This window comes from Sminthopsis crassicaudata, chromosome 1 (genome assembly GCF_048593235.1).
Source record: "Sminthopsis crassicaudata isolate SCR6 chromosome 1, ASM4859323v1, whole genome shotgun sequence".
Lineage (NCBI taxonomy): Eukaryota > Metazoa > Chordata > Mammalia > Dasyuromorphia > Dasyuridae > Sminthopsis > Sminthopsis crassicaudata.
This window is the reverse complement of record NC_133617.1, coordinates 694,243,079-694,267,278: the sequence shown is the minus strand read 5'-3', so window position 1 is coordinate 694,267,278 and position 24,200 is coordinate 694,243,079. Positions and strand designations below refer to the sequence as shown.

Genomic DNA, 24,200 nt, shown 5'->3' with positions numbered 1-24,200 from the left:
CAGTTTTGTTCATTCTGTCCACAAGCATTTATTAAACAGTTACCATATACCAGCACCGTTAGACATTAGAGATACAAAAACCAAAAATGAAGTGAGCCCTGCCCTCAAGAAGCTTATAGTCTAGTGGTGGAGAAATAATATATACTCAGTAAAATAAATGCAAATTATATGAAAAGGAATTTTGGGGAGGAAGGGGATTAGCAATTTGGGGCATCAGGCTAGGTCCAACATAGGAAGTGGCACTTGTTCCCAATCTTAAAGAAATTGAGGGAAATTTAAAAGGTAGAGGTGAAGAGGAAGTGCATTCCAGATATAGAGTGACCACGAGGACAAGAGATGGAACACTGAATACAGAAAACAACAAATAGGCCAGTCTGGCTAGTACATAAGAGTGAGTAAAAGGGAGAACTCTCCAACAAGCCTGAAAAAAGGTTGGAACAAGGTTGTGAAGGGCTTTCACTGCTAAGCAGAAGGATTTTTTTTTTTCAACAAAGGAACCATTGGAGCTTCTGAAGCAGAAAAACAAAGCAAATCTAAGCTTTAGGAATATCTATTTAGAAGGATAGAGGTTTGAAACAGGAAGGAGGCTAATGACTCTCAAGAGTTCAGGTGACAGGTGATAGTGACTATTTGAGTGGAAAAAAGGAAATGGATACATGAAAGACTAAATATAAGAAGTCAAGATTCAAGCTCTGATGGTCTGTAGATCCTGCTTGGGGCACTCAGATTGCCTCATCCCTATTTGTCCCATTAAGAACATCATACTTTAACCCTTTAAATTGATATAGAATTAAATAGTTAACAAGGTCATTTTGCATGCATTACCTTATTCAGTCCTTAACATGGTCCTGTAAAGTGGATAAAGCAGATTGAATATTCTGGTGCCCATTCTACAGACTGAGATATTAAAATTCCCAAATATCTAAACCCAGTTCCTCTGACTCCAGATCAAACATATTTCCTCTGTAATATCTTAATTCTTGGGTCATATCTGAAATTGATTTGGAAAGAATGTGGAGTAAAATCAAGGTATTTATTATTAAATCCTATTAGAGTTCGAAATCTTTAGATAACAAAAAGATATTGAGACCCCAATGAATGGTCTGCATATTTCAGAAGTGTTCAATCCAAGAAAAATCCAAGATACTGCAGAATTCATATAGCCTCTTGGACTCATAGTAATAGGATTTGACTCCTTGGATCAGAGAGAGAGACAGAGAGACAGAGAGACTGAGAAAGGAGGCAGAGAGAGAGACACACAGAGAGAAAGAGAGAGAGAGAGAGAGAGAGAGAGAGAGAGAGAGAGAGAGAGAGAGAGAGAGAGAGAGACAGAGAGAGACAGAGAGAGACAGAGAGAGACAGAGAGAGAGACAGAGAGAGGAGAAGGGAGAAAAGAAAAAGAAGAGAGGAGGAGGAGGAAGGAAGAGGAAGGAAGAAGAGGAAGAGGGAGAGAGAGAAAGAGACACATACAGAGACAGAGAGAAACAGAGAGAGAAGGAGGCAGAGAGACACGGAAGAAGAAGGAGGAGGAGGAGGAGGAGGAGAAGAAGGAGAAGGAGAAGAAGAAAGGAGGAGGAGGAGGAGGAAGAGGGAGAGAGACAGAGAAAACTAGGAAGGGAGTGGGGAAAGACAGAGAGAGAAAGAGACCCACACAGAGAGACAAAGAGAGAAATAGAAGAAAGACAGAAAGAGATAGAGACAGACACACAAGAGAAAGAAAGAGAAACAGAGAGACAGAGATAAAGAAAGAGGGACAGGGAAAGATAGAGAGACTGAGATAGAAAGAAGAAAGTGAACGAGATGGAGACAGAGATAGAGAAGCAGAGAGTCAGAGACAGAGAGGTGAATGTAGCTTTTATAGGTATGAAGAATTCTTTTGGCCCGGTGAGAACAATTATGAATCGAAGCAGCCAAGAAGGCCTGGGTTTCAGCTAGCTCCTGGGGACTAACTCCTCCTAGCTGAGATCGAGGGCCTGCAGAACTGGAGACATGATGATTAACTCCTTGCGAGCTTTCCAGCTGTTGGATGTTATCCCAACTTCTAAGGATCTTTCATGCCTAACAGGCAGGATGTGTGTGTGTGAGTGTGAGAGAGTGTGCTGAGCAGAGGCCCTGACAGACTTTTCTTTCCTAAATGCAGGACCGAAGAAGGCTCTGGGAGGACCACAGCCGCTCTGGACCTGAGCTGGGCTACAATTCCTGACCAGGCGAGGGCAGGTCAAGCGCTAAGTGCAATCGTGGTGTTACCTTTGCCGGAGAGGGGGAATGATGGCGCGGCCCGGAAGGCTTCCTTGGGACGGTCTGTCAGTAATCACCTTGCTGCTGCTGCTGCTGCTCCTCGCTCCGGGCTCCGGGGCCCAAAAGGACTGCACCGGGGTAGAGTGTAAGCCGCTGGAGAATTGCATCGAGGAGGTGCTGGAGCCGGGAGACTGCTGCGCCTCCTGCCTGCAGCACGGCTGCACCTGCGAGGGATACCAGTACTACGACTGCATCAACGTCGGCTTCAAGAACGGCAAAGTGCCCGAGGGACAGTCCTACTTCGTGGACTTCGGGAGCACCGAGTGCTCTTGCCCCAAAGGCGGCGGGAAGATCAGCTGCCAGTTCATGCTTTGCCCGGATCTGCCCCCGAACTGTATCGACGCCGTCATCCCCACGTATGGCTGCCCGCAGTGTGGGCGCATCGGTTGCTTGCACGAGGGGAAGAAGTACGTGGCGGGCCACACCGTGCGCATGCCCCACTGCAAAGTCTGCCACTGCCCAAACTCCGGCGGCGAGCTCATTTGCTACCAGATCCCGGGCTGTGATGCTTCTGCCTTCCAGTCTCCCGGCAACCTCTCGGACCACGAGGAGAACGACCCCGAGAGACACTACGATGACCCTTACAGCTACGACCAGGAGGCTTCGGAAGGAGACATAGCGCAGGTGGAGTCTCCAACCAAAGGATGGGCGGCTCCGGGAGCTCAGCCTGCCCGGGTCCTGGGCAGCCTAGAGCCGCTGGAGCAGCAGAGTGAGGATACAAACATGATTGCCCCCCACAACACAACCGCTGCCGGATTCGTCCAGCTCGTCTCCCCTACCAAGCAGGCAGCTGCCGTGGTCATGGACCCCAAAGTCCCCAGCCCCTCGAGAACCAGGAGTGTGATGGAACAGAAAGAGAAAGGAGTTGTAGAGGAAGAAGAGGAGGACGAGGAAGAGATAGAGGAAGAAGAGGGAGAAGATGGTGGCTACGAAGATCCCTCCACGGCGCTAGAGGTGAATGAAAGAGCTGGAAGTATTACTGAGAAGTCAGAGGAAGGGCAGTCCTCGAACAATGCTGTAGAATCTGAGGACAGAGCCCAGGAGAGGGACCAAGAAAGAGACAGGGCCGAGCCTGAAGGAAACACCATTCCCAATGCTCAGCCAAACCCCAGGGACAGGGGGAGAGACGGGGAAAGGGGCGCTGGTGTTGGATTCCAAGAGGTGCCGGCCACAGAGAGAAGTGTGCCCCAACCAGCGCAGGAGGGTCGCGTGGAAAAGACCATCCCCAAGGTGAAGTTTACTCCAAGCACACTTCCTCCTGTTGCTCTCCAAGAGGATCCAACTGAGGAGACCCCCAAACAGTCCCAGACTCTCTATCACTATCCATCTCAAGAGAAGATTGATCCTAACTCCATCCATTCTGACCCTAGAAGACAGGAAGGTAAGGCTCTTGCATACAGTTTTCATAGTTCAAAAGCCCTCAACACTGCATCCTTCCTGGAGTGTAGAGCTACTATCTTAGAATTTTCTGCTATTTGTTTTTCCCTTTTTACTCCTGCCTCCTCTTCTGACTCCAGCATCTCTCCCCTACCACCTGCTTTTTTTCTCTCATCCATCTGTCTTCCCTCCCCATCTGCCTGCTCTCATCCCCTCTTTCATGATCCCTTCTCTCCTTCCATTCTCTCTTACAATTCCTCATCTTCAATGCATTTTTTTTCATTCCTTCTCTCTTAGTGGTATAGTGAAAAGAGCACTGGCTTTGGAGGCTGAAGAGTAGGGCTTGAATCCCAATTCTGCCTCTAATTTACTTTGAGAAATGTTTAACTTGTCTGTGTCCTGTTTCCTCATCTATACAAATATTCTTCCTTCTATTTCCTCTCATTCCCCCTTGTTTTCATACCTCTTCTTCTTATCCCTTCTTGTCTCTCTCTCTCTTTCCATCTTTCTCCCATTCCTTTCCCCTTTCTCTTCCTACTAAAGCCATCTGTTACTTAACACAACTCTAAGAATGGGAAATGATCGACCATTTGTAATGGTTGTTCAGCTTTGGAAACAGGGGTGGCGTTGAGATTGAATAGAGGAGTGGGTTTTCTAGTGGGATAACTTGTGAAGTAGACATGACATTTACATAAGAAAAAATTTCACATCAACTAATTTGCTTTTCAATCATATAAACAAATTTGCTTTGCTAAGGTAGGAAGAAAAAAAGGGGAAGAGGAGAGAGAGAAAGAGACAAAGGCAAAAACACAGAGATAAAAAAGGAGGGAGGAAGAGAGGGAGAATCAGAAAGACATCACATAGAGAAGCAGAGAGAGGAAAAGGAGGAGAAGAAGAGGAAGAAAAGAAGAGGAAGGAGGAGGAGGATTGGGGGGGGGAAGGGAGAGATTTGTTAAATTTTGGTCCCAATACTCTCTTTTTGTATGTGTGTCCGGTTATCTATGCATGGACATACTATAAGGGACCTGGGTTCCCTAGCTATGCTTCTGCCTTTACTGACTGATTGTAACCAAGTCATTTCAGAATGACCTAAGTCATAGCATCCTCAACAGTAAGATGAGCATCATAATCCTCCTCCTACATTTCACAGGATTATCATGAGGAGATTTATAGAACTATATAAATACAAAGTTTTCATTTTCGATCCCTTCCTCTTCTTTTTGTATGAGACAGTTAAGTCCAATCTTTATATATTTATTCAATAAATTTTTATCCTCAAGTTGTTAACAACTTCCAGAAAACAAACAATGAATTAAACAAACAAAACTTTTAAATGACCTTGGGTAAACCAGAAACTGCAGATTATTTGTCATTTGTTTGTAAACAAGCATGTGTGCATGTGTGTGCGTTTTTAACAAAATGATGACAAAAATATTTTGTTTGCCTCCACACTCCTTTGTATTATAACTTTTTAAATGAATTCCTTTTTGGTTGTTTTCTGGCTTTCATTAGGTTTTTAGAAAACCCTAATCAGCATCAGCATCATTGAGTTGTGTATTCTATTGTCCCTTGGTATCCTTTTAACATGTTTTTCTGTATTTCTTTGTATTCTTCATATTTTCCATTTCTTATAGCATAATCTTAATCTATAACATGCCTACACAATTTGTTCTGCCAGCATCATTAATAAGCAATATTGAAGCCTAAGATAGCATGCCCCCACAAATAATTTTTTAAGCAAGAGGGTGGGAGACCGTAACCTAACCAGCTGTAAAACTTACCTGGGGTGCAGCTGTGGGTGAGCAGAGAGTTTGCTATCATTTCTAAAGGACACATCTGCTTTCAACTCCCTCTAAATCCAGTTCTTTAGGGCAAATCCCCAGTGCGGAATCCCACGCTGGTTGTAGCTGGGTAAGACTGTTGCAGCTATTATAAACATGGGGTTATTTCCAGATTTTTGCAATTGTGAATAAAACAACTATAAATATTTTCATGCTGATAAGTGTTCCTTCCGCTTTTTAATAAGAGCTTTAGAGCATATTCTTAGTAGTGAGATCACTGTGTGATAGTTTTTAATATTTCTCTTTTTCATACCCATGTCTGTTTCTAATCTCCAAAGTTCCCTGACACTTCTTCCCTCCTTTGCCTAGGGCAAAAGTTCAATCATTGCCCTGTGGATCTAGCACATTGGGAGACTTGGAGTGAGGGTTAAATAGAGGAACTGGGATTATTTGTAGGCACCAAGGCTGGTATGGGAAGAAACATGGCATGGCTTGGGGAAAACCAGGGAAGGTCTGCCAACCTCCACATTCTTTTGGCTTAAGGCTCTGAAAGCTATTAACATACAAACGTCATCCTGGTGTACACACGAAACCATTATCATCCATTTATAGGCAAGTGTAAATTAGTTAATGGGACATTTTGGTTGCAAGTATGGGAATTGGTCTCCTGAGGCGTGAGTTCTGATGAGGAAAAAAGGAAAATATCTGGAGTGTTACAAAAAGCCACAGGCACAATTAAGAGACCTGGTTTTGAGTTTAAACTCTGCGTTTTATTCCTATGTGACATTGTGAAAGTTGATTCACTACTGTGGGTCTCAGTTTCTTCTGTGAAATGGAAGTGTTGGATTGGATGACCTCTAAGGATCCTATCGGCTATGTTCCTGTGTTCTGTAAAGTGAGATATTTGGCTCACATGATTTCTGAAGTCCCTTGCGGCACTAATATTGTGATTATCTAACTGGGAAGAATTGCCAGTTGCTGAAGTGAAGAGTCTTGGGTACGAGGCTGTAGCATTAAGGGAGTTTAGTGTAATAGAAAGAGATAGAAGTTTTATCTCTGCGGGGGACTTTGGACTTCATTCTCCAAGTTGCAATTTCCTTGTGTTAAATGGACCAAAATACTTGCTGCTCAGTATAGTAGATCACAGAGTCCAGAACATCCTGATTCAAATCCTGCCTAACTAGCTATGTGACTGAGGACAAAAGTCTTTATCTCTTGGTGCAACTCTAAGACTGTTATTTATAGGCAAGTTGCCAATCTGGACTGGAGGAGGAGTTTTCATGCTGGGAGTTCCCTAAAAGGATAAAATCACAACTTTGGACCCAAACCAACAAAAATACTTCTATTACCAATCTTCAGTTTGCCTAAAACAATTTGCATGACGTATAGGGTTGTTGAGGTTCAATAAGCTGCTGCAAAGTGTTATAGAAATTTGGACTGCTTTAATTTATTTTGCAGAAGGCGAGACTCAAAGGCCAGGGATAGAAATGACATAGAAAGGCATTGAAGATAAATTTCTCTAACATCTTGAAAGTTTGGCCAGGGATAGACTCAGAGGATTCAGGACACTCTGCTCCCTCTGGCCTCATTAATACAGAGAGTTAAGGATTGACATTGAAACATCTTAGACTACAGGAGAAAGCCATTTTCTTCCTTGCTGCTTAACTAGCTGTGTGGTCATGGCTTTTGTTCCTTTCTGGTGCATGTTGTCCCTGGCTAGGGGCAATCTGATGTCAGAGATTTGAAAACATATGCAAAGGGCAGTCCCATCTCAGGGCACGTGATGTTTGTGGCCAGAGAAATCTCAAATCCTGCCTGGGGTTCTTGTCTCTGAAGTTTGTGGTGCCAGAGATCTGGATTGGAAAGAGGGCACATTTCCTCACTGTCAGGGGGCTCCTTTTCACCACAGGGGGATGGGATGAGTAACTAGGGTGTCCTCCATACACACTGGCATCCTGGCAGAAAACAGTCTTTTATAGGTGTCCCATTATCCTCGGCAAAGACATTCAGATAATTTATCTGAATTTAGCAACTGTTTAAGAGGAAAATTACTCCAAATTAAAAAGAGTATTTATTCTCTCTTCTGAAAGCTGTGAATTCCAAGCATATAGAAGCAACATAAAGTAGTGGATAGGGCAGTGCCTTTGGAATCAGAAACACCTGAATGCAAAGCCTGGGTCAAGTATTTTTTTTTTCCTGAGGCTGGGGTTAAGTGATTTGCCCAGGGTCACACAGCTAGGAAGTGTTAAGTGTCTGAGACCAGATTTGAACTTAGGTCCTCCTGAATTCAAGGTTGGTACTCTATCCACTGTGCCACCTAGCTGCCCCTGGGTCAAGTACTCCTTAGCTTTGTAACCCTAGGCAAAACACTTAACCTCTCTCTGCCTCAGTTTCCTGATCTATAAAATAAAAGGTTTGAATTTGGTAGTCTCTGAACTTCCACCTCTAAATCTACAATCCTATGATCTTGGTGTTACCATTTCCAACTGTATGACCCTGGGCAGCCAATTTTTGTGGGCCCCAGTTTCCTCACCATTTAAATAAGGAGATAATATTAAAGGTCCCTTTCAGCTCTAAATCCATGATTCTACAAAAATCCATTTTTAAGACAAGTCTTATAGGGTATGGAAGCTGGTAAATAAGATTTGGTTTGATTTTTTTCTTTTCTTTTATTTTATGCCACAGTCAGCCATTAAATTGCCTTCTGAGGTGTGGAGGGATTCAGTGGAGGTTAGGTTCATGCTGATGAAAAACAGATTTCTTGAAGTATTGATAGTTATTCACATTGCTTTGCTAAAGGGAAGGGATGCTGGGAATCTCTGCAAGAGTATCATTGTGATAAGATTATGTCAGGGTTCTCTGCTAATAGCAAGCCCTCCATACATACTTGTTGATCAATGATAACCCCAAAATTGAATTTATGAGATGACTGAAGACTGGCAGGGGAAGAGTCTTTCAAAGGAACTAAGGCTACTTGGTTTGGAGAAGAATCGATTAAGGGAGCACTTACTAGCAGTCTTCAAGTATTTGGAGGGTTGTTGTATTGAGGAAGGATTATATTTGTTTAATACCACTCAAAGGAATCAAAATGACATAAATGGATGGCATTTACAAGGGCATAATGTCAGGGAAAAATGCTAACAATTAGATCTATTTCATAATGGAAGGAACTGGCTCAGGATAGATTAAGATCCTCCTCATTGAAAGCTCAGAAGCAGGAACTGAATGACTATTTGTCCAGTGTGAAGTGGAGAGTATCTTTTCCTTCGAGATAGTGTTGGACTACTGTTGGTAGGAATGGCACCAGACTTAGAAACAGAAGCCCTTGTGTTCAAATTTCTACTCTCCAACTTACTACCTCTGTGATCTTAGGCAAATCATTTTGGGGGGATTTTGCTTTTCTCATTAAAAAAATGATGGATGAGAGAGTTGAATTTCCATGATTGCTTTCTGTACCTTTTGATACCTCTGAGTTCCAAGAAATTGAGAGTGCTACAAATGTATCTGTGATTCTCTCCTTTGTTGAAGGATGAATGATTAAAGGGATTCCTTTCCCCAATGCTTATCTGGGAATGGCAAAAAGTTGTGGGATGTGAAAACTATTTTCTACTATCTAAAGGATTCTCACCTGTGCATTGGGGATTAGATTCACTCTATGTGGCTCCAAAGGGTAGAGAACCATGTGGTTTGGGGACTTGAGGGTAGAAAGAAACAGATGTTAGTTCCTCTAAATCTGAATTGCCTGAAGGTGGAATGGGCTGGCTCTTGAGATTGTGAGCCATCTGTCATTGGAGGTGGTCTAACAGAGAGTGGATGAACATTTATCAGGCAAGCTTTAGAGGACAATCCTGCTTTGAACAAATGTTCGAATAGATGGATTATGAGATTTTTTTGAATCCTATCTCAGAGAGTCTGTAACTGGCCAAATCTCTCATGTCTGAACCTCAATTTTCTCATTCATAAAATGGAAATAATGGTATCACTGGAAATAATGGTATCACTGTAAATATTAAATAAGATGATGCATAGAAAATTATTTTAAAATCTTATCAGTTATATGAATGTCAGTTATTGTTGTTATTAACATTATGATTTTATGTTCCTGATTCTATAGAAACTTCAAAAAATAAACAAATGCTGAATTGATTAACTTAAAGATTTAAGGCTGGAAATGATCTCATCCATCCATTTACAGATAGAGAAACTAAAGCTTAAGAGATACACTATTTGCCATGCTAAGATCATGAATGTAGAAAGTATCAGGCAGAATTTGAACCTAGGTACTCATTAATTGAATTAGGATTCCCATTGTTTGGACCACATTCTCACAGCTTATCCTAGTTTCTAACCTCTGAAAAGATCTTAGTTCTTATCAGAATTAGATCCTTAACTCTTTTACCTATTAGATTGTAAGCTTCTTTAGGGCAGGGACTGTCAATCACTATATGTATCCCAGTGCTTAGCACAATGTCCCGCATATAGCTTTTGATAAATGCTTTCTCATTCATTTATTCATTTTTTCCCCCTAGAATTTGCCATTACTCACAACATGGTACTACTAGGTTCTCAACTCAGTCTTTGCTGAGTAGTACCCAATTGTGCATGCTAGGGATATGAAAAACAAACAAAAAAACCCAGAACACTTGGTACTTTGGGCATTTAAATCACAGCAGAATCCCTGACATAATGGGCCCTCCCTCCTCTATAATGTCCCTTACTCCTGACTTATTTTCACTTTTTTGTTTGGTCAGGATCTGTGAGTCACTACTGAAGGGACTATCCCACAGAGGAGCTCCCTTTACCAATGTATGTCTCTAAGTTATTTGTAACTTAGAGTTTTCTAGTTATCTAGGAATATTGAGAGATGAAGTACTTTGCCCAGGAAAGCACAGTTAGTACAATATATAGCAAAAATAGGATTTGGATCCTCATCTTCCATTTCAAAATCTAGCACGATTTCTCCTATACCACAAGCCTTAACACTCTTTACTTTTGCTTCTATCCCCTTTATTTGTCCCTGAAGCCATGGAATGTTTCAGTTGGAAGGGATCCTTTCTTTGCTCAAAATGGGAGTGACTTCCATTTCATCCTTGATGAATAGCCATTTATTCTTTGTTTGAACATTTCCATCCATAGGAGGTTACTACCCAATGAGGCCATTTATTCCCCTGTTTAGCATCTCTGATGATTGCAAAATTCTTTGCCTGAGCTGAAATTGTGTCTTTCTGTCCTATTCCCCATCCTCAATTCTCACTGGTTGTAGGTTTTCCTACACTGCCAGTCTGACCCAGAGAATAGATTCAATCAATCCTTTTTAAATTTAATTCAATTCAATAAATACTTATTATAAGAACTGTGCTAGGCCTTGGAGATATTAAAAATATAATTTCTACCTTTTAGGACTTTATGTTCTATTAAAATAATATTTATGTAATACTTGAAAGTTTGTTATAGTACTTTGCATACATTATTGTCTTATTTGATTCTTATAACAGGTAGATTTATAGATAAGGAAACTGAGGAAACAGATTTTCTGAGTCTAAAAAGACACAAAGTTCCTTGGATCTTCACAACACCCTTGTGAGGTCACACTAGGTTAGATATCATCATCTTCCTTTTTATGATAAGGAAACTGAAGTTCAGAGTTGTTGAACACATTTAAATCGCATCATTGCTAAGAAGGAGAGCTGGAACTTCTGACGTTAGGTCTTTTGACTAAAATTCCAGCCTGTGTTTCACTAAAAAAATCCAAAATGACCACTCCAAAATGCTTTATATAGGCTTTGCCCAGCCAATATAGCCATAGACAGATTCCAAGGAGGCAGCATGGATTTAAGATCAGATTTGGAGAATAGAAGTGGATAGAAGAAAAGCATCCAAAATCAAGTCATTGGGTTCTTGATTGAGAAAGTCAATCCAAATGCCTGGACACTAGGTAAGAGAGGGCAGAGTGAGGTACTTAGGAACCTTGGTATAGATGCCAAAACATTTCTTGTGTTTCCAAGATTATCTGCTATAATGAGACATTTCCTTGCCCATTACCCCAATCTCAAGAAGCTTTCCACTCCATGGTTGACCATGAGGAGAGAGGGTTCTGATGTTGTCAGAGTAGCATGTGTCCCTGATACCTCATACTGTTTTTTTTTTTTTTAATTGGGGGTGGATTGTGTCTCCCTTGATCGTATCCAGATGGTTTAAATAATAGAAACCACATGTCTTATTCTTTTGGTGGGGTGGTGGGGTGGTTGGGTAAGATGGTATAGGACAGGACTTCTGAGTTTTTAAGTATTTAAAAAGACTAGTCCAGGCTTCAGCCAGAGCATAAAAGAAAATTGTGTCTTGGCCCTGGGGATGAGGATAGACACAAGAAGTTGTAAAATTTCTATGACGATAGCTCTAGTTGAGCACCAGAATACACTGAAGAGAAGCCAGAGTGATGATAGAAATAAGGGGCTGCACTGCCCAAGGGTATTAGATAATGGGGAGACCTGTAAGTGTTTTAGGAGCAATTTTGTGTTCTTTACACTGCCAACTTCTATTTCAGCTTCTAGCAAGTTTATTTGTTGGGGGAGGAAAAGACTCTTGTAGTGTACTAGATAGAAAGCGTTGTATGGAATCCAAGGATCTGAGTTTGAATCTTATGTTTGTTGATCTAGGGCAAATTACCCCTGAGTCTCAGTTTCTCCTGAGAAAATGGAGGGTTTTAGAACAAGATGATCTTTAAGGTCTCTTTACTAATAAATCTATGGCTTAACTTGTCACCCTATGAATGAAGAATCCTTCAGAGACCAGAGTCCCCTGAATCAATAAAAATGCTTAGTGTCCTACTTCCAAAATTATTTTTTAAACATCTCTATTGCAGATGATTTATAAAGAAAGTTGAATTCCTTTTCTTCCCTTTTAAAAAATAGCAAATTAAGCATCTCTGTGGAGAAAACACTGTACTTTGCAATATAATACAGTCTTATATACTTATTTGTTGTGTGATCCTGAGCAAATTACTTAACTGCTATTTGCCTCGGTTTTCTCAACTGTAAAATGGAGATAATAATAGGCTCTGGCAAGGATCAAATAAGATAATAATTGTAAAATGCTTAGGAAAATCCCTGGCACATAGTAAGTATTACATATGATAATGATGATGATGATGACAGTGGTGGGTTTTACCCTACAAAAGGCTTGGATTCCAGACTTCTACTTCTGATTGAATACATATTTAGAGCTGGAAGAAATCATAGAGCCCATGTAGTTAAGCTCTTTCATTTTACAAGTGAGGAAACTGAGGCTGAGAGGGTGCCCAAGGTGACAGAACCACAGAATAGCCAGGTGTTAAACTTAGGATTCCTGACCCCAAGTCTAATTCTTCTCCCACTGTGCCATACTTCTACCAAAAAATGTTATATCCAGATGAAAGGGATAGGGACTGGACTTATGGTTTTCATTGGTTCAAAGAACTCCCAGATGAGAAAACTTTCTCTATTAATGTGGATAGGAACTTTTTCTGTAATTTAGTATTTTGGACCATTCTTGAGGACTGACAGGCTAAGTGATTTGTCTAAGCTCATGTAGCATCAGAAACATCCTTACCCAGGTCTTCCTGGCTTCAAGGCCAACTCTCCCCATGACACCACATTGTCTTTTAAGTTTAAATGACTATGAAGGGCAGCTTTGAAAGGGAAGAAAAGTCCCCAAAAAGGCAGCCCCAGGAAGAGGACATTTGAAAGAAGACAACAGTGGTCCCCTTGCATTATTGATTTAAGAGTTGTCTATGTGCATATGAGCCTCAGGCAGAATTTCCTTCCCAGTCTGTCTCATTCAATCATTGCCCATCACTTCAAACACTGATTCCACCAACATTGAAGGTTATTGCCTTGATTCGCTTTGACCATTTATCAGGGATGCTCTTTAACCACTAAAGGTTCATTCAACTTTAATATTCTATGTATATGTTTAAAGAAGAATGAACATGGTTGGCATGGATTCTCATTCTTATCTAAAAAACCCCAGATTCTCCGTCATCTGCCAAAATGCTGTATTCTAATTAGTCAGTTGGTAAATATGGCCCCATATGTTTCTGTTTGCTAAAGCTTTCATGGTGTGGCCATTTCTCTTTCTTTCCTGTCTCTCTACTAACAAACCAAAAGGCTCATGAGGGAGGAGGGGTGTGGTAAAGAAGTGGGAGATGTGCATAAGTTGTAGGATTTTAAACAAAAACATATTTTATTTTAAATGTAGTCTTAGTGATGGCTTTTGGAACAGCTCAGTGCAGATACAGGAAAAATGGGCAATGGAATTGGACCTAAAACAATCTCAACCTTATTTCTTCATTTTTCACCTTAATCAGGCTGTAGTTGTAGCCAAAAAGGAGCTGTGTGAACGTTTCATATGCTCTGGCTTCATGAGGTTGACAAGTCTCCCTTCTTCTATAGAGAAGGTCAAAGGATTGCTGTTCTACAGAATGTTAGAGCTGACGGGTCAGAACTCAGAATTTTTCTAGTCAACCCTTTCATTTTACAGATAAATTTTAATTAAAAAATTATTAAGTGCTCATTCTGTGGAAGGTATTGTATTAGGACTGGGGATGCAAAGACAGAAATAGATCTGTTCTGAGGTTCGGGGAGCTTACATTCTACTGGAAAAGTACAACATGTACACACACATGAGCAAAAACAAAGAATGCATAATGGATATATAATCTCCAAGAAGGAACAGATGTTAACAACTGGGGTGGGGGAGGGGAGGAGAACTAGGTAGAATTATGAAAGATGGAGAGTGGGAGGTAGCACCTGAACTGTGTTTTGATAAAAAACTTAGCCCCATTACCCCCAGTTGGATATCTTCTCCAAGATATCCAAGACAGATCTTCTATCTACTCCACCTGTGCCTTCTATGTGCCTTATTATTTATATGTTTTCTCCTCCATTAGCAAGCTTCTCAGAGTTGGGATGCTTTTTCTTTGTATCTCAGAACATAGAATAATGCCTAGCATACACTAGACACTTAATAAATGCTTGTTGACTGACTGACAAATTGAGGTCATAAAGACAGTTACAGGCAGATTTCCATGCTTCCAATCCATGGTTTTCTCTGCCTTTCTACATCTCAGAATTTCATTGAAAAGAGTGAGAGACTTGGAGTAACTTTGGGGAGTTATAAGTGTGATATGATGATGGGAAAGTCCTTTAATCTCTCAAATCCCTAAGTTTCCTTATGTGTAAAATGGGACTAATATCTGTAGTACAGAGCAGATGTGAAGATCAAATGAGGTATGCAAAGTATTTTGCAATTATTAAAGTGATATATATATATACACACATACATATATATACACATATATGTGTATATAGATATACAAATATATATATATATACATATATATATGTCATTATTATTGTTGCTACTATTATTATTGCATTCTTACCCATCCTTTAAAGCTTGGCTTAACTGCTGTCTCCTCCAGAAAGCCTTCCTTCCTTGATCTCCTCAATCTATAATAACTTTGCTCCTCAACTTCACACACAATTAATTTTTTGTTGTTGTTACATTTTTCTAATCTTCTTATCCTCTTTATTATGATTCTCTTGAGTCTATTTTATCTGTGTTCTAGAATGCAGTTTCTCCCAGGTCAGGGATGTGTATTATCTAAGTTTATCATTTCTCTTAATCCAGGCTTTTTCACACAATTTCTTTAAGGAATGCATGCATAAATCTTCTGCTTTCTATGCCATGCTCCCATCTGATGTCCTGGCAAAACTGAGTGTAATTTTAATTGTATTTTACCTGGAATTTGGGAGTAGAAAAGGCCCTGCAGGGTGGAGTTATGGATATGGACATTTTCTCTAGTGGTGCAAACTGCAGCGTTTCCATGTCCTTTCATCCTGTAAGATAAGATGCAGGGGGGTGAGAGGGCACCATTGCTCCCAGATATCCCCATCAGCTACCATGTTGCAAGGCTTTCCACCATTTGAGATGAATGAATGCTTTTTTGCTTTGGAGGGTGTATCCCCAGAAGTTTTCCCTGCTCAAATATGATACCCCTGGGAGTACTTTGGGTGTAGAAGCGGAAGAAGCATCAGGCTGGCTCATACAACCAGTAATTGTCTCAGAATTGTCAAGAAGACTGTATTCCAAATCTTCATATCTGCAGGTCTGGTGGTTGATTATGCCATACTGCCAGTAGATGGGTAGATGAAGGAGTAATGGGATGGAGTAGAAAAAAGTAGATTTTCAAGCTACTTACAATTTATAAGCTTTGGCAGGATTGAGGGTTTTTTGTCCCCCCCTTTTTTTCTTTTTTCTTTTTAGCTGTTGACATAGATGTTAGTAGCCCTGGGGAATGAGAAGGAGAAACAGAGAATGAGATGGGGGAAGGTCATGAAGACAGACTTTGTTCTCTTTACTGTTCTGTTCTGTGCAGCCTGCTGACTTAGTTTATTTTACTCTATGAATATGTCCTGTGGGAGGGCAGTCCGGATGGTTAAAAAAAAACAAAAACCCCAAACCATCAATTACTTGCTAGGTTAGTTGGAAATTTTGTATGGAATGCAACTAGTGCAGTTACAGTTTCCCAGACCTGGCCTCTGGCTGATCTCTCTTTTTCAGGCCAAACTTTTGTATGTACCAACTCCTGGAATGTGCCGGTGCCCCTATTTGTTCTCAGGCTTTATTTGTTGAGCCATTATGGGTATGTTTCCTAGGAGGTCCCCTCATTCATCTGGGAGTGGGCACTGAGGGCATCTAGTTTCACTGTGTGTATACACACATGTATATATAACACTTATGTGTATATATGCACATATCTGTATATATACAGTAAAATAGTATTCTAAGCATATTTATATTACATATAATATATAGAATTAGATTATGTAGACACAGTGAAACTATATACTTAACATTTTTAATTTAAATATATAAAGCATGTATTATATATAAAATTGGATCGCATTTAGAGGCACAAAACAAAACTGTGTTAGCATATTTACATTATATATAAGTTGATTATATACATATATAATCTACATGGATTATACATATATAATATACATGTATTTGCATACATATATGCATACATCCATACCCACATTTACAAGACACAGACATATATATATTATTCAGTCATTTCCAATCCTTCCAAATGATCCCATTTGGGGTTTTCTTGGCAAAGAAACTGAAGTGGTTTACCATTTTCTCTTCCAGCTCATTTTACATAGGAGAAAACTAAGGCAAGCAAGGTAAAAAAAACTTATCCAAGGCTTACACAGCTAGTAAGTGTGGGAGGCCAGATTTGCTTCCAGGCCAGGAACTCTATCCACTGTGTCACCTGGCTTATTAAATTATTTTATTTTTATTTAAGTTATTTTATTTATTTAAATTTCATTATTTATTTATTTTACTTAAATGATTAAATTATTTTAAAAGATTTATTATTTCAAGGTCTGCTGCATAGTGGATACTCAAGAAATATCGATTGGTTAGGGGGGGGGTTCCATTCTCCAGGACACAAGGATTGCTCTGCTTTTTCTGTGTGTTCCTTCATGGTCACTTGTGTGTGTAGGCTGTGGGCAAAATTTCCTAAGAATCTCTGACAAAGCTGGCAGCTGGTCCCTTTTCAGAGCTACCAGTCATAGGATTTGAGCTGGAATGGACCTTAAAAATCATCTGGTCTATGCCCCTCATTTTACAAAGGAGGAAACTGAAACCTAGAAAAGGAAAGCCCAGTCACTTTCCTAAAACCCTACTCTGATTTGTAGCCAGGTAGGGATCAGAATATATCAGAATACATCCCTATATTGGCTTCCCAGATCCTGCTTCAGTCTCATTTCCTTCTCCCATGACTTTTATTTTTAATATTTTATTGATTTTTGTAAATGTCACTGCCATTTCCCAATAATTACCTTCCCCTGTGAATCTTCCCTTATAATAAAAAAGTATTATCAAACACACATTGACCATGTCTAATTGTACCTCATTCTGTCCTTGTAGATTATCTCCTCTCTCCTGTCTATATTATTCCTTTCTAGACCATCTCCCATGTAGTTGCCAAATTGATATTCCTAAAGTAGAGATGTGATAGTGTCTTGTTCAGCAAGCATCAGTGGCTCCCCATGACCTCTAGGACATTGGAGGGGTCTTTTTTGTATTGTGTGTGTATTTGCCTAGAAACCAGAATGTTTTTGAATGCATAAAATTATATATATGTATATGTATATATATATATATATATTTATCTATATCTATATATAGGATTGCAAAGGAAATAATTCTGTTAAAATGCAATTATCAAAATGTTGAAAAAAATAAGTTAATGTACCCTAAACTGAGAATCCCTGCTAGGATAAATTACAACCTCCTATCTTCAGCACTTGAAGCCATTTTTAGTTTGGCTCCAACCTATCTTTCCAGTCTGATTACATGTTCTTCCTTGTCTCTCAGGCCACACTCCAGCCAAACTTCCCTACTTGGTATTCCTCGTGCATGACATTCCTGCTTACACCTTCATGTCTTTGTTAAGGCTATCTGCTCTCCCTTTTCATATCTGCCTCTTAGAATCTGTAGGTCCCTTCAAAATTCAGATCAAATGTCATCTCTTATATAGGTCCTTGCCTGATATCCCCAGTTGTTCATCTCCATCTAAAAATTATTTTGTATTTAACAGACTTTGTGTGTGTACTTATTTGCATATATGTTGTACCTTCTCCCTGGCAGAATATAGTTTCTTTGAGATCAGTTTCTTTTCCCTTTTTATACTCCCAACATTTAGCACAGTACTTAGGACATAATCAAAGCTTAATGGTTGCCTATAAGTTTAGTAATTTCAAAGACCCCAAGATAACCCCCAGACACCTTCATTTTATAGATGAAGATAATAAAGCTCAGAAAACTTTGTTGATTTATCCACGATCCCATTGGTAGTTTTTGACAAAGCCTGGATTTGAACTCAGGTTCTTCTCTCTCCCAGCTCTTATTCTTTCTACTGCTTTGAAGATGCCTCTGGGTTCTTGAAGGTTATACTGGAAGGCCTATGAAGGCCTATGCATGAACATGGAGATAATGGTCGACTCCATCATCTAAGGACCAATTTAGCAAATATGGAGAAAATATTATTATTATTTTTTGCCACAGCAACTCACAAAAACCATTTTTTAAGATGTCAATAAGTTTAATTCTCTAACTGATTTCATGTCATAAGACCTTTTGAATTACCGAAGATTATTGAGGTGAGTTTGGTTAGGCAGTCTCTCTCCATGGATTGGTGAAACCACAGTTAAAGATGTTCTCTATTTTGTTATTTAGTGGACATAGGAGAAGAAAGGAAAAAAACCCACTGGTTTTCCTAGGTTTGAATCCTAGCTCTTGACTTGCTTCTTGTGTGATCTTGAGAACAAATATCTTCTGGTTTGGGTAGAAAAATGAGGAGGCTGAACAAATTGATCTCTAAGGTTGCTTCTAGTTCTAAATCATCTGAGTCTGTGACCCACCTGATAGAATTTCTGGCTTGAATCTAGCGCCAGAGAAAACATTGTCTCTGCAGATGAATGTGGATGCTTTCTGTTGACAAAAGAGAAAGGCTATATAATCCAATCTGTTTCTCTTTTTGTCCAATCTGCCAGAGAGCTGAGAAACAGACTCATTGCCCAGAGTGGTAACTTCTCCAACTCAAATGGCTTCTCTTTCATTTTCCTTTTTTTTTTTTTTTTTTTTTTTTTTTTTTTAAGATCGCCATTTTATTTTCTCCTCAAGCATTTCACTCTATCTTTTATTCGTATGCAGCCTTCCAATTCCTTTGGCAATAGGCAGGATAGAAATAATAAATAAGTGGAAAACATAGTCCTTCTAAGCCTTTCAAATCCATCATTTAACATGATTTTTAAAACTCTGGAAGTAGGTAGGTAAGGGTAGGTGTTTTGGGCTTTGTTTTGTTTATCAATTGATAAATGAAAAAACTGTGGTATAGAGTTAAATGCTCAAGACCATAAAGTAAGTCAGTTTCCAAATTTGAACCAGAATGCAGTTGCCTGCCTTCCAGCACAGTGTGCAGTGTGGCAATGTGCCATGGTGGATAGAGGCCAGCATCAAAGGCTGGAAGAATAAGATTCAAATCCCACCATGACACACATTCTATGTATGGCCCTGGACCAGGCACTTAACCCCTTGGTGCCATTAGATATTTTTCTAAAATTATAAATTACCGAAGTGTCAGAAATCTGCACTGATAGAATAATTTTCGTCTGTGCCAGTGAAATCATTGCTATCTATTGCCAGCAAATATTTGTAGGTCAATACCACAATCAGAAGATTGCTAAATAGCATCTCTGAGATTTGAGAGAGCAGGATGATGGGGTTAGGTGGTTTCTTGGTCATTGTTCTTTGAACCTAGCTTTGTTCTTGTTCTCCTGTTCAGGAGTCTTCTCCGCTCTTTATCAGCATAGGGAACTAAATATAGGTTTTCTTTTCCATCACAACCATTAGAGTCCTAAGAGCTCTCAGTCTTTGATAACATTTTCTTTACTAAGCCTGAAGTGTTAGGTTTCAGAATGACCCTTGTCAATAGAGTCTATATTGAGAAACAGCATCCTGTAGTTAATGGGAAATGAGATTTGGAATCAGAAAGACATGTGTTCAAGTGTTGCTTTGACCCATATTAGCTGGATTATTGTGGGCAAGCCATTTTATGTCTTGGGGCTTCAGTTAACTTTCTAAGACTTTATATTACTTATATTTGCTAATATGCAAGTGGGAAGGAGCTTCCATGTTGGGATGTCCACACATTGATGAAATATAGGTTGATAAATATATATATATGCATATATATATATATATATACATACACACAATGTAAATGTACACACATATATTTTATAAAGATATAGGGACCTATTTCTATATACACAAACATATATACATTATATTTGTACATATATTATATGACATATAATATCATATATATAATTATACCTGCCTCTTAGAATCTGTAGAATTATACATATGTTATATATAATTATATATACTTATATAGATTATGTATGTGTGTGTGTATATAGATATCTATATCTATATCTGTGAATATATACCAGAAGAGAGAAAGGAAAAGAGATAGAGACAGAGAAAGAGGAGAGAAAGTAAAAGACACACACACACACACACACACACACAGAGGGAATATTAATGTCATACATTCAAGGATGTCACAAACAAATAAGTGTGTGTAAATGCGGGGGATACAAAACAAATAAAGTATAAATAGTCCCTGCTCTCAAAGGGCTTATATTCTAAAGGAGGAGATGACGAATATAGAAGTATCACAACCAGAGAGTAGTATTTTAATTTAGAAAGTTACAAGAATAATGAATGGAGCCATAGAAGAATGGACTGGCACATTCTTTCTTGCAGCAGTGGCAGTTTTGATTTGATTATAGCTCTAGAATTGGAAAAAAATGTAAGAATAGAGGGAAAGGGATTCTTGGACTCACCAATCAGGAGGGTTGAGAGGAGAGGGTTAGGGGAGGTGCTTCAGACATAGAAGGGTTAATTTGCTAGTTGCAAACATTCTATAAGGAACATCAATTTAACTGAGTGAATCTAAATTTTGCTGATTTGCCTTTCCTGTTTTTTTCACTCTTAACTTACCACAGGACTAATTCTTTGCCTTCTTCATCCTATGGCTTTTTAATCCACCTCTTATAATTCTAGGGTCCTATGGTATTCTCCATTCTCTTCCTAATGAAGGCTATTTTTATTATTTATTTATTATAAAATAAATATAAATAAAAATATTTATTATAAAATGATAGTATTGTGGTATAGGTGTACACTCTCTCTATATGGTATGGTCTATTATGAAATTTGTTGGTGATGATCTGATTCCTCATGTCATATATAAACAGTGGAAAGTCGAATGGGGAAGGGAAGATAGCAAGATAGGTCACTGAGTTCTATCACTATATTGAATTTTAACCCATAAAAGTAGCTATATATGGTTAACAGCACTGATTATAAGATCTCAAGAATCCTTCTTCAATGAAAATAATAATTGGAAAGAAGGTTTGAGGCTAAGAGTGAGGCAGATGTGTAGGAGCATCTGTTGTGGAGAATGCTATTTACAATGGTTTAAAAAAAAGGTATGTTAAAATTTTTCAAATGCTCATAAGTGAGAAAATGTCTAGTTCCTTTAGGCATTTCACATAAGATGACATCAGAGGTCTTTCCCCAGTGATCAGATTGTTAAGCACAGAATTTTGTCAAGCTTTGAGGGCAAACAAAATAAATTTTTTTTTGTGCAAATGTGGTCCAGGTCACCAAGCTGAAATAGAGGTGCTTAAGTGAGAAAAATATATATTTTTTTAATTGGAAAAGGAAACTAGAGATGTACTCATCTCAGTAACCATATTCTTTCTTCTAAAGCTACACATGGCAATTTCTCTCTTTTGCAAAGAAACAGTTGGTTAAAAAAAAAAAGGGACAAAAAACTAGATAGCACTTTTGAGGCCAAAGGAGGTCACTGAAACCTTCCCTATGACAAGTAAGAAGACATTTAGAAGTTACTTCTAAAGAGCTGGAGAAAATCCCTGTAAAGGCTTTTGAAATTAAACTTTGAAGCTCTGAAGGTGGAGGCCTGAGAGTTTTTTTTTTACTTTTTTGGAAAAAATTTCAAGATAGATTTTCATCTTAACTGTATTGTCAACTAGTAGAGCCTGTCATAGTGAAAGACAATATGGTGGTTGTTCGGTTTTTCAGTTGTGACAATTCTTTGTGATCCCATTTGAGGGTTTTCTTGGCAGAAAGACTGGATTGATGTCGTTTCCTACTTCAGCTTATTTTACAGAGGAGAGAACTGAGGCAATTAAATGACTTGCCCAAGGTCACATAGGTAGTAAAAAGCAGGTCTTCCTGACTCCAAGCAGGGAACTTAGTGGGACACTCAGCTGCCTGACAATATGGTACACTAATGCATGATTGACAGCAAAGCAGGGAAACTGAATTCAAATCCTACCCCTGACATAGAACTAACTGGGTGACTGTGGGCAAGGCACTGGTTTCCTTCTGTGTAATATGAAAGGAATACTCCCTGTAATACTTGTTTCCATTTTTAAAATGAAGGATGGTTATGAGAACCAAAGGAGAGCTTGTTCATAAAGAGCTACATAAGTTACAATTTGCTTGTTAATTTTGTCTACTTTTATTTTATTTTGTATGTACCTTTTGCTATTTTATTTATATTATTAATAAGTCTACTGTTACTGTTACTTAAGTTTATTTGCTGTTATGCCACTTTACTTTTTTTTTGTGGACATGTTTCCAGTGGTATAGTAAGTGTATATACTGTATTCTGTAGGTAATCTAGATCGATAATTATGGAAGCAGCCTTCCAAGTGATGCTTGAAATAATGCTGTGTTCATTGCATGCAGGTTGTGACTTTTAAGGTAGTTACATGGGATGTTGCATTAAACATTTTCATTCTATTATTAAACCAATCAATCAATAAAGAACTACATGAATGGTGTTAAATGCTTCAAGTGAAGTCTCCAATTCCAGGGAAGAGGATGCTGAGTGAATCTGTGGGAGAATGATGCTTGGTTAAAACATGGACTTACAAGAAAATTATCTAAAGTACACAATGAAGAGTTATGAATGAGCAACAACATCCTTTCCTTAGCCCAGGATAGGCTAGGATAGGAAGAGGGGACTGCTTTGGTCCAGTAGGAATTGAGTATGGGGGCTGGGTTAATGGGAATGAACTACTGGGGGAGAAATAGATTCTTTCAGAGCACTGGATTTAGAATAAGAGTATTTGCATTCAGTGTCCTCTCTCATTGTCTGTTACCTGTATCCTCTTGGCCAGATCCCTTAATCTCTGGGAACCTCAGTTTTCTTATCTGCCAAATAAGGAAGCTGAATTAGATGGTGACAAGATCTCTTCTGGTGCCAAATCTTATGAGAATCCCCTTGTGAAAAGCAGAGTATACTTTATGAAGCAATAACATCCAGGATAATGTGGGAAAGGTGAGGAGGCTGGTCTTCCTAAAGAGAAATGATAAAATGAATAAATGGAAAATAATTTCAGCCATACTAAGCACCAGGATACAAAGAGAAAAAGCTAGATGGTCCCTGTTCTCAGGCCCACTTTTAATTGGGGAAGACAACACATGGGTAAAAGGTCAGCTGTAGAGAGATAGAAAAACCCAGGAGACCCAAGAGTGCAGTGACGGGGCAGATGGCAAGGGCTTATTCCATTGGAATGAGATAACTTTAAATTTCCATGAGTGAATCATTAATTAATCTTTTAGCATTCTAGGAACTGGAAGGAGCCTTGATTGAATCTGACCCTTCATTCAAGAGAAGAACTGATTGGTTTGCTAAGTACTGGGTCAATTCTTCCACTGACACATGACATTGGCTATAAAATCGACATGGTCAGCTCTTTAACTATGAAACCAGAGTGGTTGAGAATTTAGCATGATAGTTGTTGGCATGTGATGATGAAGCATCTTAAGCTAATGAGACTTCCTTGATTAATACAGCAAAGCTACAAAGGGCAAGACTGTTCTGTTAACTCTTCATTGCTTCATTTCCTCCTGGAATTCCTCTCTTTGTTTTTGAACTCACCATAGTGGAGCCATGCCTAAGGCCAGACATGACCTGAGTAATTGACTCAGATAAGTCCTCTCTAAAGGAGGCTCTGTTTCCTAATTAAGTACTGACCATGGACACTGTCCAGAAAGCCCCCCCCAATTAGATGAAGT

The 24,200-nt window shown here is 39.2% G+C and overlaps 1 protein-coding gene across 2 annotated transcripts in view; it reads left to right on the top strand.

The window, feature by feature from the left end:
* The window catches only part of FBLN2 (fibulin 2), a 206,257-nt gene that overhangs the window by 59,451 nt on the left and 122,606 nt on the right, over positions 1–24,200 (top strand). For both annotated transcript variants that reach the window (XM_074283671.1, XM_074283672.1), the window contains exon 4: positions 2,141–3,679. In XM_074283671.1, the coding sequence (XP_074139772.1) occupies positions 2,266–3,679 (1,414 nt within the window). In that variant the 5' untranslated portion in view covers positions 2,141–2,265. The remainder of the gene's footprint in view (positions 1–2,140; positions 3,680–24,200) is intronic.